Source organism: Pseudophryne corroboree, chromosome 2 (genome assembly GCF_028390025.1).
Source record: "Pseudophryne corroboree isolate aPseCor3 chromosome 2, aPseCor3.hap2, whole genome shotgun sequence".
Lineage (NCBI taxonomy): Eukaryota > Metazoa > Chordata > Amphibia > Anura > Myobatrachidae > Pseudophryne > Pseudophryne corroboree.
In genome coordinates, this window is record NC_086445.1 from 478,842,907 (window position 1) to 478,859,296 (window position 16,390).

The 16,390-nt window shown below is 47.3% G+C and overlaps 1 protein-coding gene across 2 annotated transcripts in view; it reads right to left on the bottom strand.

Moving 5' to 3' along the window:
* Positions 1 to 16,390, bottom strand: part of GUSB (glucuronidase beta) — a 134,356-nt gene that overhangs the window by 49,104 nt on the left and 68,862 nt on the right. For both annotated transcript variants that reach the window (XM_063953839.1, XM_063953838.1), the window contains exons 5-6: positions 3,554 to 3,741; positions 1,797 to 1,937 (exon numbers count right to left, since the gene is read on the bottom strand). In XM_063953839.1, coding sequence (XP_063809909.1) covers positions 1,797 to 1,937; positions 3,554 to 3,741 — 329 coding nt within the window. The remainder of the gene's footprint in view (positions 1 to 1,796; positions 1,938 to 3,553; positions 3,742 to 16,390) is intronic.

Consider the following 16,390-nt stretch of genomic DNA (forward strand, 5'->3'; position numbering starts at 1 on the left):
CCCCGCGTTGAGGGCTGAAGAGATGGCTGCCCCGCACAATCCCCTCCTAACAGGTATTTCTTCCATTTTTTTGGGATCACAACCCTGGTCCCTGTGTTCAGATGTCCCCGCTACTAGTGTACTTGTCTGATGCCACACACATTCCCCAAATTACAAGTGACATAAAGGAATAATAAAGGGAAGGAGAACCCGGATGGTCACCCCAAATGGCGGTTAGCCAGTGATAAAAGCTGGGGAGAAATGTTATGTGGCAAGGCGGAGCTATGTTAACTCTTATAACTGAACATCCAATATACATGGGACTTTATCTCTGAGTATGCAAGATTAGCCCACTAGGCTATAGGAGACACTGTAAATATGAAGCCAGGTCTGTACCTGGATGTGGCAGAGGTTTCCCCTGCAGGGAGGAAATGGCCGCCAGAGTGAAACTCCTCTGGATTATGAGATTAAATCTATATAGTGGATGACTGGATTAGTGCTGAGCCACTCTGACTATATTACATTCTCACCAGCACCATGTGCATTAAACTCAGATAAATTGCCACTACACTATAACAGTGGCCGGGGAGCGGAGAGCGCTGAGCCCGCTGTACAGAGCGGGAGTTAGCTCCGCCCCCCGGTTATGGCGCCTTATTGCAAAACTCTATCTACCGAAGCGGGAAGCGCCCTGTACCCTCCGCTGGACCTGCGAGTCAGCGCCGGGGAGCGGGGAGCGTTGAGCCCGCTATACAGAGCTAGTAGAGCCCTGTATCTGCGAGCCGCCGCCGGGGAGTGTTGCGCTGTACAGAGCGCGAGTCGCCGCCGGGGAGCAGGGAGCGCTGAGCCCGCTGTACAGAGCGGGACTTAGCTCCGCCCCCTCCGTACAAGGCGCCCAATTTAAAAATTGCTTTGCGCTCCAGCGGGATCCCTGTGCCGGCTCTGTGAGTCGCGCTGAGCGGGGATCCGTGCGGGGGGTCATCAGTGAGCGATGGTATCAGAATGACACACACACCCCGTTTGTACTTTGTAATCACATACTCAGCCTCCCCCATTCATCATGTCTGTTTCTCCATAAGGAGGAACAGGTAGGATACAATGAAGCACTCAGTATATTACAGCCCCAGAGAGCCCTTCTGGAGTGGGTTGTACAACAATAAACAGTGCATTGCTCTAAAAACATAAATAGCCACCACAAATAAAGTACAGCTCACTCACCACTGCTGCTGTTCTTGGTGGATCGGCCCCGACACGCGCCGCACGCATCGGTGTCCGGCCCCTTATACTCACCGCTGCCATGCTGCCGGAATCTTCTGCTGGTGGAGCGGCCCCGACACGCGCCGCACGCAGCGGTGTCCGGCCAACTCAGGAGAGCTCAGCGTCTCCCTCAGCCGGGGCCCATCTTGAGCCGCACGCAGCTGCGATGGGACCCCGCCGGCAGCTCCCGCGGTGCAGACTGGCAGTGGCAGAGCTGCCAGTCTGTGAGTGTAAGTAAGAAAAATAAAATAAGAAAAAAATTCTTCAGCTAAACCCAAGTGAACCAGCTCACCTCGGGCACAAAGTAAGACTGGCTTGGAGGGGAGATAGTAGGGGAGGAGCTAGCCACAGTGTGAGAATTTTAAAGTGCCAGCTCCCAATTACTGCCTACTATTTCCCCATTGTAACTACGCTCCAGTGGCCCCTAGTGGATGAAGGAGAAACATGGATTTTATATCACAAAGAAAAGCAAGTAAATCTAAGAGGGATTACAGCAGATCCTTCTCATGATAAAGGAGTTAAAACTGGACTACCAATGTCACATGCTGTCCTCTTTCACTTACATCATAGTCTTCATGTTTGTTGACACCATGGAAGTAGAAAGGTTTTCTATTGATGAGGAACTGTTGTCCTGTCACTTGGATTGTTCTTATTCCGACAGGTAAAGTGTAAACATCCACAGAGGTAGCAGCTGTCACCTTCACCTGCAAATCATAACAAATTCTACAAGTTAAAGTTAATCCAATTACCCACAATTTATTTGTGGGTGTGTAGAAGTGCAGCTACATGCCGCACTTACATACTGTTGGACTAGTGGATTTTCGTTTGCAGCCCGATTGGTCAAGATCGGGCCTCGAGGGGAAATGGGGAAGATTACAATGCCTTTGCTGGTGTTTACACACTATTGCAATAGCAACTCGTCAGCCTGACGTGCGAGTGTGAGTTAATTGGATTGACACCATTGTGTGGCTTGGGACACTTCTCCCACCGCAACAAAAAAAACAAAGAAATACTGTACTAATAGATTAGATTAAATGTCTTCGGAGCAGCGTTGACACAGAAAAGGTTACTGCTGAAGACAATATTCATTTGTATAGGGTACACATATCATGCATCAGTGTTGCAAGGAAGTCAGAAATGAAGATCAATGTTGGTAATAGCTGCAGGCTGTTTCTTTGGTAATTCCCTTTGTTTCAGTTAATAGTATGGAACCAAAATACAGGGTGTAGCCACGCTCATCGTGGCTGCATCCCTGTCTACATGCACGCACAGCTAGGCACGCCCGTCCCTAGCCAGGATGCGTATTTTGCCGCCCTATTCAAAGTGAATGGAGTGCACGCCTTAGACGATAATGCGGTCGCGGCAAACAAGGCACAAATGCGCCTAGCTATAGCTACGATGAGCGCGGTTACATCTGTACATTACCAAACATATAGAGAAGGCTTTTCATATGTTGTAAGACAGGTATACAGGGCAAGTGTTTCTGTAGCATATGCGATCACATTAAATACAGAACTTCAAATTAAGTGATTTATCTATGGTAGAAGATAAAATATTAATCATCTGAGAATCCTATTTTATCTGCCTCTTTGAAAATAGATTTTAATTACCATGTTACTTTAAGAGGTGACAATTAGTACAAGTTTACAGTAATGCCCAATAGGGATTATTCAGATTCCGTAGCATCTGCTACGTGATGCACAAAGTACAAATTATTTGTACTTTGCGCATTTGCAGGACCCATTCTGCACGAGCATTTGGGGAGGTCTGAAGGCATTATATATTTATAGTTAATTATTGATTTTATAGAAAAACAGAAATTATGATGAGAACCAGAAAAAAATGAAGTTGGACCCCAATTTTTTTTTATAAATGGTACAGGGCTCTCCCCACTCTAGAATGCCCGCCCACCAGTTTAGTGGTTCAGATTCAGCTTACAGCCCAGGTCATCACTTGTGACTGGCACCGCAGACTGTCTCTATAAAGAGAAGAGTGGCAGGTCAGCAGTATTCATGGCCAGGCATCCATATATTATAAGTATTAACATGGTATTTTTATTTTCACTGCAAAACGCTGCAATTTTTCTACTTTTGTTTAAGTAAACATTGGGGCTGATAGTGTAGGGGTGTACACTCTCACATGGCACTAGAACCGTCCACACCTCCTCTACTTCTCACAGGCCCTTGATAATGCTCAAGAGGAAGTGTTAGGTTAGAGCAGAGGCTCCAAAAGGATAACATGGGATTACATCAATCCACATAACTTCTACGGCTACCAACTGACAGCAACAGTCAATAGAAGAGAGTTCTCTTCAGTTTACCTCAAAAGAGTAAAGATATCCTGGATTTACATTCATCAGATAAGGCCACCATAGATGTGCGTTGACAACTTTGAGCTGTCCTACAGCTCCTAGACCAGTGGCTACCTCTTGTCCATCTTGGTCACGCAAGGTTACATTTACTGAATAGTAATCTGAACCAACAACTGCCACTTCATAGTTCACTAAACCTAGTAAAAAACAAACAAACAAACATCTCCAGGTTAATTATACCAGTCAAATGTACATTGGTCAGTTAACCAAGGCTTTATACGACTGTACAAACTGTCATTACAATACAATATAAAGACTCTGATTTTCTCTTTCTACAATTCTGTGGAAGTGTGTCAAAATGTAAATTGTCTAAATAATCACCTGGCATTAAGGGGGGTACTCACGGGAGAGATGTGTGCTGAGCGAGGGGGAAAGCCGACGGGGGGCCGCTCACTTCACACAACTGTGAAGTGAGCGACCTGCTAGATTGGCCTGCATGCAGGCTCAATCTAGCACCGGCGATAGCGATGCGCGGGGCCGCGCATCGCTATCGCTGGGGGGCATACACACGGCAGATCCATGCTTAAAATCTAAGCAATCTAGCAAGATTGCTTAGATTTTAAGCACGGATCTCTCCGTGTGTACCCCCCTTTACAGCTCAGATACCCAAAGGGTAACATTCACAGTTTATGCACATTACTATTTTTGAGCTTTTCTTTGATACACTCTCTGCCAGAGCGCATGTAAACTTGGTGACACCTGATGCTTGTACCAAGAGCTTAAGCTGGATGGGATCTGGTCATATGGAGAGTAAAGGCCCGTATTCACGGGCAGATCTAGGGAGAGATGTGTGCTGAGCGAACCGCTCAGCACACATCTCTCCCCCCGCTCAGCACAGCGCGATGTGTGCTGAGCGTGCGGGGGGGGGCGCTCATTTCACCCAGCGGGTGAACTAAGCAACATGCTAGATTGGCCAATCTAGCACCAGCGATAGCGATCGCTGTAGGGGCTACACACGGAGCGATCATGCTTAAAATCTAAGCAATCTAGTCAGATTGCTTAGATTATCGCTCCGTGAGTACCCCCCTTAAGGCTCAATCACTTGGGGTTAAAGAGTCTTGTGTGACCAGAAGATCCTTGCATATACAGGCTAACAGAGGTCATCTTGCGAGGTCATATGCCAACATATTCAATAATAACAACACTGATTTTGAAATGATCATTTTCAGGCATTGTAGTCATTTTCGGGCCATGCACACATGGCAATATAGTATGTTCAGAGGGAGAAACAAAGAAAGACTCTTTGCTGGGGCAGTCTTGTAATGAAAAATGAGTAGAAGATAACATTTTGCTTTTAATTACAACTGTATAAAATTAATGCAGCAAAAGACAAACAAACAATGATAAAAAGCAAGGATAAATGCCAAAAACGAACTTCGCGTTAAAGTGTGTCCTTATGGTAATAGCCTGTGATTGTCCTGGTGAAAATATTCTTTGGAAAAAATTGTTCAAATATATCCCGTCTAATATAAATATATATTTAAACTTATATGAGTTTGTGTGCAGCACAATGTTTGTTTGTCTTTTGCCATATTCATTTTATACAGTTGTAATTAAAAGTAAAATTTTATCTTCTATTAATTTTTCATTACAAGACTGCCCCAACAAAGAGTCTCTTTTTTTCTCCCTCTGAACAGACTATATTCCTTACTGGCTCTGGGAGCACCACCGACATTGGAAAAATATACTGTGGAACACATCACATTTAATTTATAGTCGGTATCGGACATATATCCTCCTGCAGGACTGGTGTCTGGATTAATAACCCAGTGCGGAACTAAATCGCCCTCCTGTACGACACATGGCAATATCACAGCTTGTGTCTCCAGCATAATATATATCGCTAGCTGTATTATATTTCCTCATGAGAGTTAGAGGCTGGAGGAGGATTCCCAATGAATAATAACAGTGATGTGAGGCTCCTGTAATACAGATGCAGGAAGATTGTGTTACAAGAGCAGAAACTCTGGTGGGCGTATTTCCAAAACTGTGTAATTTCCATGCATAGGAGGCCTCTGGTATTTCTGTATTGGAAGATGTGCTCTAAGACCAAAAATATTTAAATGGAGGTCTCCTATAAAAGGACTTAGGGGTATATGCAATTCCGGGCGAATTGCGGCAATTTTTCGCCCGTTTTTAAATTCGACACAATTCGACCGTCGAATTCCGTCCGGCGGGTGCCGGAATTCAACATATTCAATAAAAAACGGATTCGACAGTCCCGCTGTCGAAAAACGGACCAATTGACGGATTTTGAATCGACATTTCAGCTGGTACAAAAAACGGTAAAAAACCCGAAAAAAAATTGCGTGGGGTCCCCCCTCCTAAGCATAACCAGCCTCGGGCTCTTTGAGCCGGTCCTGGTTGCCAAAATACGGGGAAAAAAATGACAGGGGATCCCCCGTATTTTAACAACCAGCACCGGGCTCTGCGCCTGGTCCTGGTGCAAAAAATACGGGGGACAAAAGAGTAGGGGTCCCCCGTATTTTTTGTACCAGCACCGGGCTCCACTAGCTGGACAGATAATGCCACAGCCGGGGGACACTTTTATACCGCTCCCTTCGGCCGTGGCATTAAATACCCAACTATTCACCCCTGGCCGTGGTACCCTGGAGGAGTGGGGACCCCTTCAATCAAGGGCCCCCCCCCCCCCAGCCACCCAAGGGCCAGGGGTGAAGCCGAGGCTGTCCCCCCCATCCAAGGGCTGCGGATGGGGGGCTGATAGCCATGTGTAAAAATGAAAGAATATTGTGTTTTTTTGCAGAAGAACTACAAGTCCCAGCAAGCCTCCCCCGCAAGCTGGTACTTGGAGAACCACAAGTACCAGCATGCGGGGGGGGGGGGGGGGGGGGGGGCTGGTACCTGTAGTTCTTCTGCAAAAAAATACCCAAATAAAAACAGGACACGCACACCGTGAAAATACAACTTCACACATGCCGACACATACATACTTACCTATGTTGACACGCCGACTGCCACTTCTCCAATGTCGACGAATCCGGGGTACCTGAAAATAAACTTAATACTCACCTAAATCCAGTGTCCTGTGATATTTGTAATCCACGTACTTGGCAAAACAAAAAAACGCATTTACCCGATCCACACGGACAGAAAGGGGTCCCATGTTTACACATGGGACCCCTTTCCCCGAATGCAGAGACCCCCCGTGACTGCTGTCACAGAAGGTCCCTTCAGCCAATCAGGGAGCGCCACGTCGTGGCACTCTCCTGTTTGGCTGTATGCGCGTCGGAGCTGTCACACGCGCATCGCACAGCCCACTCCATTATCTTCAATGGTGGGAACTTTGCGGTCAGCGGTGAGGTCACCCGCGGTCAGCCGCTGACCGCGGGTAACCCCACCGCTGACTGCAAAGTTCCCACCATTGAAACTAATGGAGGTGCTGTGCGATGCGCTGTCTGCCAGCTCAGACGCGCATAGGGAATCAGGAGAGTGCCAGGACGTGGCGCTCCCCGATTGCCTGAAGGGACCCTCTGTGACAGGAGTCACAGGGGGTGTCAGCATTCGGGGAAAGGGGTCCCATGTGTAAACATGGGACCCCTTTCAGTCCGTGTGGATCGGGTAAACGCGTTTTTTTATTTTGCCAAGTATGTGGATTACAAATATCACTGGACACTGGATTTAGGCGAGTATAATTTTATTTTCAGGTACACCCCATGGATTCTACTTGGACAAGTGGACCGAACGTCGTGTCAACATAGGTAAGTATGTGTGTGTGTCGACATGTATGTAATAAAGTTGTACTTTCAAGGTGTGCGTGTCCTGTTTTTATTTGGGTATTTTTTTTTGCAGTAGAACTACAGGTACCAGCGGGCCCGTTTCCCCCCGCATGCTGGTACTTGTGGTTCTTCAAGTACCAGCTTGCGGGGGGGGGAGGCTTGCTGGGACTTGTAGTTCTTCAGCAAAAAAACCAATATTCTTTCATTTTACTCAAGGCTATCAGCCCCCCATCCGCAGCCCTTGGATGGGGGGACGACAGCCTCGGGCTTCACCCATGGCCCTTGGGTGGCTGGGGGTGGGGACCCCTTGATTGAAGGGGTCCCCACTCCTCCAGGGTACCCCGGCCAGGGGTGACTAGTTGGGTATTTAATGCCACGGCCGCAGGGAGCGGTATAAAAGTGTCCCCCGGCTGTGGCATTATCTGTCCAGCTAGTGGAGCCCGGTGCTGGTACAAAAAATACGGGGGACCCCTACTCTTTTTGTCCCCCGTATTTTTTGCACCAGGACCAGACGCAGAGCCCGGTGCTGGTTGTTAAAATACGGGGGATCCCCTGTCATTTGTTTCCCCGTATTTTGGCAACCAGAACCGGCTCAAAGAGCCCGAGGCTGGTTATGCTTAGGAGGGGGGACCCCACGCAATTTTTTTTCGGGTTTTTAACCCATTCCATAAAAAATAAAAAATATTTTTTTTTAAAAATATATAAATAATACTTGTGCCTCCTAAATAGACAAACCAAAGTACCTAATCCCTTCTAATATAAATAGATATGCTATCAGCAATAAAAAAACCACAAAAAAAAATGTTTTACATTTTTTTTATTACATTCCGCCAGCAAAGTGAGGCTGATTGAAAATGACGAATTTACTGTCAAAAAGCACTGTTGTCGAATTTACATTCTTCAACTGAATATACTTTTGTCGAAAAGCCGCATTTGTACCATTGCAGAAATGTCGAATTTGTCAAATGTCGAATTTCAAAAAGTCGAATTTGAAAAGTCAATTTTTTTGACGAAAAGTACTGTATTGCATTGTCGAATTCTTTTTTTTGGCGAAAAAGTCCAGTTTTTCGACATTTTCGGGAATTCGACCGCAATTGCATATACCGCTTATTCTGTTAACAACTTTTACCTGAACTAGAGATATGCTTATCTATTGCACACAAAAATAGGGGAGGTTGAAAAATGTGGCCAATAATAGGATTTTGGTACCTACCGGTAAATCCTTTTCTCTTAGTCCGTAGAGGATGCTAGGGACTCCAAAAGGACCATGGGGTATAGACGGATCCGCAGGAGCTTGGGCACACTATAAAGACTTAAACTGGGTGTGAACTGGCTCCTCCCTCTATGCCCCTCCTCCAGACCTCAGTTAGAAACCGTGCCCAGGAGAGATGGACATTTCGAGGAAAGAATTTATAAACACGGTGAGTGTCACACCAGCTCACACCACGAACGTACCGCAGAGCGTGGCATTCAATAGAAAACCAGCCTACGGCATGAAAAAGACACAGCCACATGCTGAGAGAATATGTAACACAACCAATAATAAGACACCGCATGCCATGGCCTGAACATCGTCAGCAACAGTCTGACAGAGAAGAAACACCACTAGAGTGTAACCAAAACAATAACTGCAGACACAGTACGCACTGGGACGGGCTCCCAGCATCCTCTACGGACTAAGAGAAAAGGATTTACCGGTAGGTACCAAAATCCTATTTTCTCATACGTCCTAGAGGATGCTGGGGACTCCAAAAGGACCATGGGGTCAAAACAAAAGCTCCAGAACGGGCGGGAGAGTGCGAACGACTCTGCAGCACCGATTGAGCAAACAAAAGGTCCCCCTCAACCAGGGTATCAAATTTGTAGAGCATAGCAAAAGCGTTTGAACCCGACCAAGTATGCACTCGGCAAAGTTGAACCGCCGAGACTCCTCGGGCATCCGCCCAGGAAGAGCCCATCTTCCCAGTAAAATGGGCCTCCACCGACTTCGGTGACGGCAATCCAGCCGTAGAATGAACATGCCAAATAGCATCACAGATCCCACATGTAACCGACTGCATAACACAGCCACCCAAACCATACTGCGAACATATCAGACAAACAGAGCCCCTGTTTCTCCAATCTGAGCCAACTTGGCGACCTAAATATTCAAATCCCTGGCTACATCGAGAGAATTTGAATCAGCTAATGCCTAAGTAACTACCGGCATCAAAATAGGCCAAATTCTGCGAAACCCAGAAACCACTCTCGGCAGAACTACTAACAGAGTTCTCAATTCCTCTCTATCCACATGAAAGATCAAACCAGGTTCTTGTGAGACAAAACCACCACTTCCGACCCCCGACTTGCGGATGTCAAAGCCAAGAGCATGACCACTGTCCAAGAGAGAAATTTTTGTAAAGAAATTATTAGGCCACACTCCCAACTTTAAACTTGCATCCACACCAGTTTGTAAAGTATGGATAAGAACGACCTAGCTGAAAGACTTCCATAGGAGCCTTCCTGGATACACACCAAAACACATAGTTACACCCACTACAGTGGTAAAGCTTATGCGGTACTTCTTTCTTAGCCTGAAGAATTGAGTTAAAGACTTCACTGGGAACACCCTTTCAGCTTAGGATATGGCATTCAACCGCCACAACATCAGACGCAGCCGCGGTAAGCCTTGAAACACGCCCTGATCTTGTTGTAACAGATCCTCACGTATAGAAAGAGGTCAGGAATCTTTTATGAGTAAATCATGAAAAACTGCATAGCCAACCCTCCTTGGCTAGACCGGATCCAAGAGGATCGCCTGAACCTTTGTTCATCGCACGTTTATCACCTTCAAACAAAAATGAAAGCGGAGAGGCCACCTAGACCGACTAAAAAACACCCACGGTGTCACGAGGTTGTCCCCTGCTATAGCTTGAGCATCCCATGACCTGGAACAATATCCCTGAGGCCTCTCATTGAGGCGAGAAGCCAACATATCCAATTGCGACAATCCTCAGACTTGTCACATCTGTGAAACTTCTCGATGACGACTGAATTTCTCCCGGATGGAGATCGCGCCAGCAGAGGAAATCAATTTTTTCGTCGTTCACCTCCAGAACGAAGACTGCTAATATAGCGTTTACCAGACTCTCCACCCAACTGCAAAACTGTGCATCTTCTGCCATTGCCGCTTTGCTCCTTGTTCCGCCATAGCGGTTTACTTATGCCACCGCTGACAAGTCGTCTAGCAGAACTAACACGGGCAGAACACGAAGAATACGTTTGTCGAAACTAACTCTTAATCCAAGAAAGTTTATAGCAGACAAGCTTTCCAACTCGACCTCATCCCCTGGAAACACGTCCCTTGCAAGTACTGCTCCTCCGTCTCGGAGATCTGTATGCACGGACACCAGGATCTACACCCGGAACCCGAACCTTCATCCCTCTAGAAGGAGAGAACCGAGCAGACACCACAGGAGCGATGTCCTGGCCGTTAGGATTATATTCAGGTGCATGTGCAGATGAGACCCGGACCACATTTCCAACTGGCCTCTTGAAAACCACTCTGGCATTAGAGCCTCTCACCAAAAAAGGCCACTCCGGCCGCAGCCAACCGGTTAAGTAACGGAACACCTTGATGAAGTGTCCCAGTAAAACCGATCCAACTCTGGATCTTCAGACCTCTTTTCACATGGAAAAACACCGAACTTTAACCGGTCATTATCTACTCTGAAACCCACCTCCAACATCAGTGTCGTTGGAAACAACAGCCAATCCCTGTGTCGAAGAACAGTCAGAGAGAACCAACGATTTGCACCTCTATACAGGAACCACCGGACAATGTCCTGATCCTGACGCACCTCTGTATTGCATCGCGTACTATCTTTCCTTCCACAGTGGAACGGCAAGAACTATTAGAAAAACAGTAAGGGGAAACAACCGTAACTCAGAATGTTCCCCTTTGGATTCTATAAATAACCCACAGGTCCTAGTCTATTCCTGGACCAACTGAAACATAGTAGACAAGTGCCCACCGGAGTGGGGCCCAGCCCGATAGACTCAGCGACAAGTGGTGGATGTGGCGGAAACAGAAAACGACATCCACTACTGCGAACCTAACAAGGCTGCAGAACACTTACCTTTTCACCTTCCACTGTCTGCACAGAAAAGGAAAAAAGAACGGACTCGAACCGGTTAAAACGACTGCATCCCACAAAAGAATGCGTCACCAACCGTTGTGAAAGAGGCTAACTCACAAAGTTAGACTTACCAGTGGAATCTGCCGAGATTGACTGAACAGAGGCCACACCAAATAGCTGTATACCTCCCTCCAACATCTCCCGGAGACATCCTCCGCATTTTTCCGGTCACACCTCCTGCTGTCACGTGGCAGCCTGCTGTAATGTTATAAGGTAGAATAAACATAGGCAAGCCTACGCACACTGGGTAGGGTAATTCTATCGGATTCCTACCCGAATACAACACTCCCTCAAGTGCATACAGCGCAAACAAGGTCAAAGTATAGAAATAAAATTTCACTTAGCTGCCTGTGTATGATCCTTTGCGTCCAGGCTCTGCGTCGACCAGGAGTTGACTGTCATAATTTTCTCTCCGTGTTGTGAAGAGAATAATATTCGGACTCCTTGAGAGGATCGAAACCAACTCGTCACGGCCAATCTAGAGCTTAATCAACAGAGCGACCAGCACATGATAAGAATACCATTATTTCAGCATTCATGAATATACATCCTGTAATACACAATAAAACACATCTATCCTAACCATGCATATATAACCTATATCTACACATATAGATATAACCTATACGCAAGTGGATTGTCCAGACCTGTCAGGTCCCTAGTGACAGTAATGTGTTGTGAATGTGTATGACCATGTACTGACATGCCCCCGATGTGGATCTACCAGGAACGTTATGGTCGACAGAAACTTAGTAAATGTCGACAGCAAGGAATAGTAAGCGGGCAAAAAATAATCACGGAACCCCGAGGGCCCTGAGGGAAGGATACAAATACAATTTTGATAACACTCCCCCCACATATACCAATATATATATATATATATATGTATACACACACACACACACACACACACACACTTACAGGTACAAGGCAATAACAGCCTGATCATTTTTTACCCAGGAAATCCCGTTGATGCCGACAGGGCATCCCCAAACAACTGTATCTCCCCTATCGTGTTTACTGTTTTAAGCACACAAACACCAATTTGCTAATACTTAATTTCCCGAATCAAGTACCGCCATGCGCCGGGGAAGCCGACAGTTATCCCCACAGCAGCTTGTGACAAAGCCCTCACACCTGCCGACATACCAATAGTGAGTACAAACAGGGAAACAGTGAATTTATGTAATAGAAGAGTGATTATGCGTCCATTATCAAACAATGGGGCAGATGTATTAACCTGGAGAAGGCATAAGGAAGTGATAAACCAGTGATATGTGCAAGGTGATAAAGGCACCAGCCAATCAGATCCTAACTGTTAATTTACTTTTTGGAGCTGATTGGCTGGTGCCTTTATCACCTTGCTCATATCACTGGTTTATCACTTCCTTATGCCTTCTCCATGTTAATACATCTGCCCCAAAATGCTATATGACACCCATATAGCTTTAAAAACACTGTGCTCCCCCTCCATCTTACTATCCAGCAAGTCCTGGCGGGGATATGAAGAAAATGGCGCTGACTCCTCTGTGAGGGCTAAACTCCGCCCCTTCCCAGCGCGCTTAAGCCCGCTCAAATTAAATAAATAATAAGATTTTACTTACCGATAAATCTATTTCTCGTAGTCCGTAGTGGATGCTGGGGACTCCGTCAGGACCATGGGGATTAGCGGCTCCGCAGGAGACAGGGCACAAAAGTAAAAGCTTTAGGATCAGGTGGTGTGCACTGGCTCCTCCCCCTATGACCCTCCTCCAAGCCTCAGTTAGGATACTGTGCCCGGACGAACGTACACAATAAGGAAGGATTTTGAATCCCGGGTAAGACTCATACCAGCCACACCAATCACACTGTACAACCTGTGATCTGAACCCAGTTAACAGCATGATAACAGCGGAGCCTCTGAAAAGATGGCTCACAACAATAATAACCCGATTTTTGTAACAATAACTATGTACAAGTATTGCAGACAATCCGCACTTGGGATGGGCGCCCAGCATCCACTACGGACTACGAGAAATAGATTTATCGGTAAGTAAAATCTTATTTTCTCTGACGTCCTAGTGGATGCTGGGGACTCCGTCAGGACCATGGGGATTATACCAAAGCTCCCAAACGGGCGGGAGAGTGCGGATGACTCTGCAGCACCGAATGAGAGAACTCCAGGTCCTCTTTAGCCAGGGTATCAAATTTGTAGAATTTTACAAACGTGTTCTCCCCCGACCACGTAGCTGCTCGGCAGAGTTGTAATGCCGAGACCCCTCGGGCAGCCGCCCAGGATGAGCCCACCTTCCTTGTGGAATGGGCCTTGACAGATTTAGGCTGTGGCAGGCCTGCCACAGAATGTGCAAGTTGAAATGTGCTACAAATCCAACGAGCAATCGTCTGCTTAGAAGCAAGAGCACCCAGTTTGTTGGGTGCATACAGGATAACAGCGAGTCAGTTTTCCTGACTCCAGCCGTCCTGGAAACCTATATTTTCAGGGCCCTGACAACATCTAGCAACTTGGAGTCCTCCAAGTCCCTAGTAGCCGCAGGTACCACAATAAGCTGGTTCAGGTGAAACGCTGACACCACCTTAGGAAGAAACTGGGGACGAGTCCGCAGCTCTGCCTTGTCCGAATGGACAATCAGATATGGCTTTTGTGAGACAAAGCCGCCAATTCTGACACTCGCCTGGCCGAGGCCAGGGCCAACAGCATGGTCACTTTTCCTTAATGGACCCCAATTTGAGGCCCATAGACACTCCTGTTTGCAGGAAATGCAGGAATCGACCGAGTTGAAATTTCTTCGTGGGCCTTCTTGGCCTCACACCACGCAACATATTTTCGCCACATGTGGTGATAATGTTTTGCGGTCACCTCCTTCCTGGCTTTGACCAGGGTAGGAATGACCTCTTCCGGAATGCCTTTTTCCCTTAGGATCTGGCGTTCCACCGCCATGCCGTCAAACGCAGCCGCGGTAAGTCTTGGAACAGACCTGGTACTTGCTGAAGCAAGTCCCTTCTTAGCGGCAGAGGCCATGAGTCCTCTGTGAGCATTTCTTGAAGTTCCGGGTGCCACGTCCTTCTTGGCCAATCCGGAGCCACGAGTATAGTTCTTACTCCTCTACGTCTTATAATTCTCAGTACCTTGGTTATGAGAAGCAGAGGAGGGAACACATACACCGACTGGTACACCCACGGTGTTACCAGAACGTCCACAGATATTGCTTGAGGGTCTCTTGACCTGGCGCAATACCTGTCCAGTTTTTTGTTCAGGCGGGACGCCATCATGTCCACCTTTGGTCTTTCCCAACGGTTCACAATCATGTGGAATACTTCCCGATGAAGTCCCCACTCTCCCGGGTGGAGGTCGTGCCTGCTGAGGAAGTCTGCTTCCCAGTTGTCCACTCCCGGAATGAACAATGCTGACAGTGCTATCACATGATTTTTCGCCCAGCGAAGAATCCTTGCAGTTTCTGCCATTGCCCTCCTGCTTCTTGTGCCGCCCTGTCTGTTTACGTGGGCGACTGCCGTGATGTTGTCCCACTGGATCAATACCGGCTGACCTTGAAGCAGAGGTCTTGCTAAGCTTAGAACATTGTAAATTGCCCTTAGCTCCAGTATATTTATGTGGAGAGAAGTCTCCAGACTTGATCACACTCCCTGGAAATTTTTTCCATGTGTGACTGCTCCCCAGCCTCTCAGGCTGGCATCCGTGGTCACCAGGACCCAGTCCTGAATGCCGAGTCTGCGGCCCTTTAGTAGATGAGCACTCTGCAGCCACCGCAGAAGAAACACCCTTGTCCTTGGAGACAGGGTTATCCGCTGATGCATCTGAAGATGCGATCCGGACCATTTTTCCAGCAGATCCCACTGAAAAGTTCTTGCGTGAAATCTACCGAATGGAATCGCTTCGTAAGAAGCCACCATTTTTCCCAGGACCCTTGTGCAATGATGCACTGACACTTTTCCTGGTTTTAGGAGGTTCCTGACTAGCTCGGAGAACTCCCTGGCTTTCTTCTCCGGGAGAAACACCTTTTTCTGGACTGTGTCCAGAATCATCCCTAGGAACAGCAGACGTGTCGTCGGAAACAGCTGTGGTTTTGGAATATTTAGAATCCACCCGTGCTGTCGTAGAACTACTTGAGATAGTGCTACTCCGACCTCCAACTGTTCTCTGGACCTTGCCCCTATCAGGAGATCGTCCATTTTCTTTGAAGAAGAATCATCATTTCGGCCATTACCTTGGTAAGGACCCGGGGTGCCGTGGACAATCCAACCGGCAGCGTCTGAAACTGATAGTGACAGTTCTGTACCACGAACCTGAGGTACCCTTGGTGAGAAGGGCAAATTGGGACATGGAGGTAAGCATCCCTGATGTCCCGGGACACCATATAGTCCCCTTCTTCCTGGTTCGCTATCACTGCTCTGAGTGACTCCATCTTGATTTGAACCTTTGTATGTAAGTGTTCAACTATTTCAGATTTAGAATAGGTCTCACCGAGCCGTCTGGCTTCAGTACCACAATATAGTGTGGAATAATACCCCTTTCCTTGTTGTAGGAGGGGTACTTTGATTATCACCTGCTGGGAATACAGCTTGTGAATTGTTTCCACTACTGCCTCCCTGTCGGAGGGAGACGTTGGTAAAGCAGACTTCAGGAACCTGCGAGGGGGAGACGTCTCGAATTTCCAATCTGTACCCCTGGGATACTACTTGTAGGATCCAGGGGTCCACTTGCGAGTGAGCCCACTGCGTGCTGAAACTCTTGAGACGACCCCCCCCACCGCACCTGAGTCCGCTTGTACGGCCCCAGCGTCATGCTGAGGACTTGGCAGAAGCGGTGGAGGGCTTCTGTTTCTGGGAATGGGCTGCCTGCTGCAGTCTTCTTC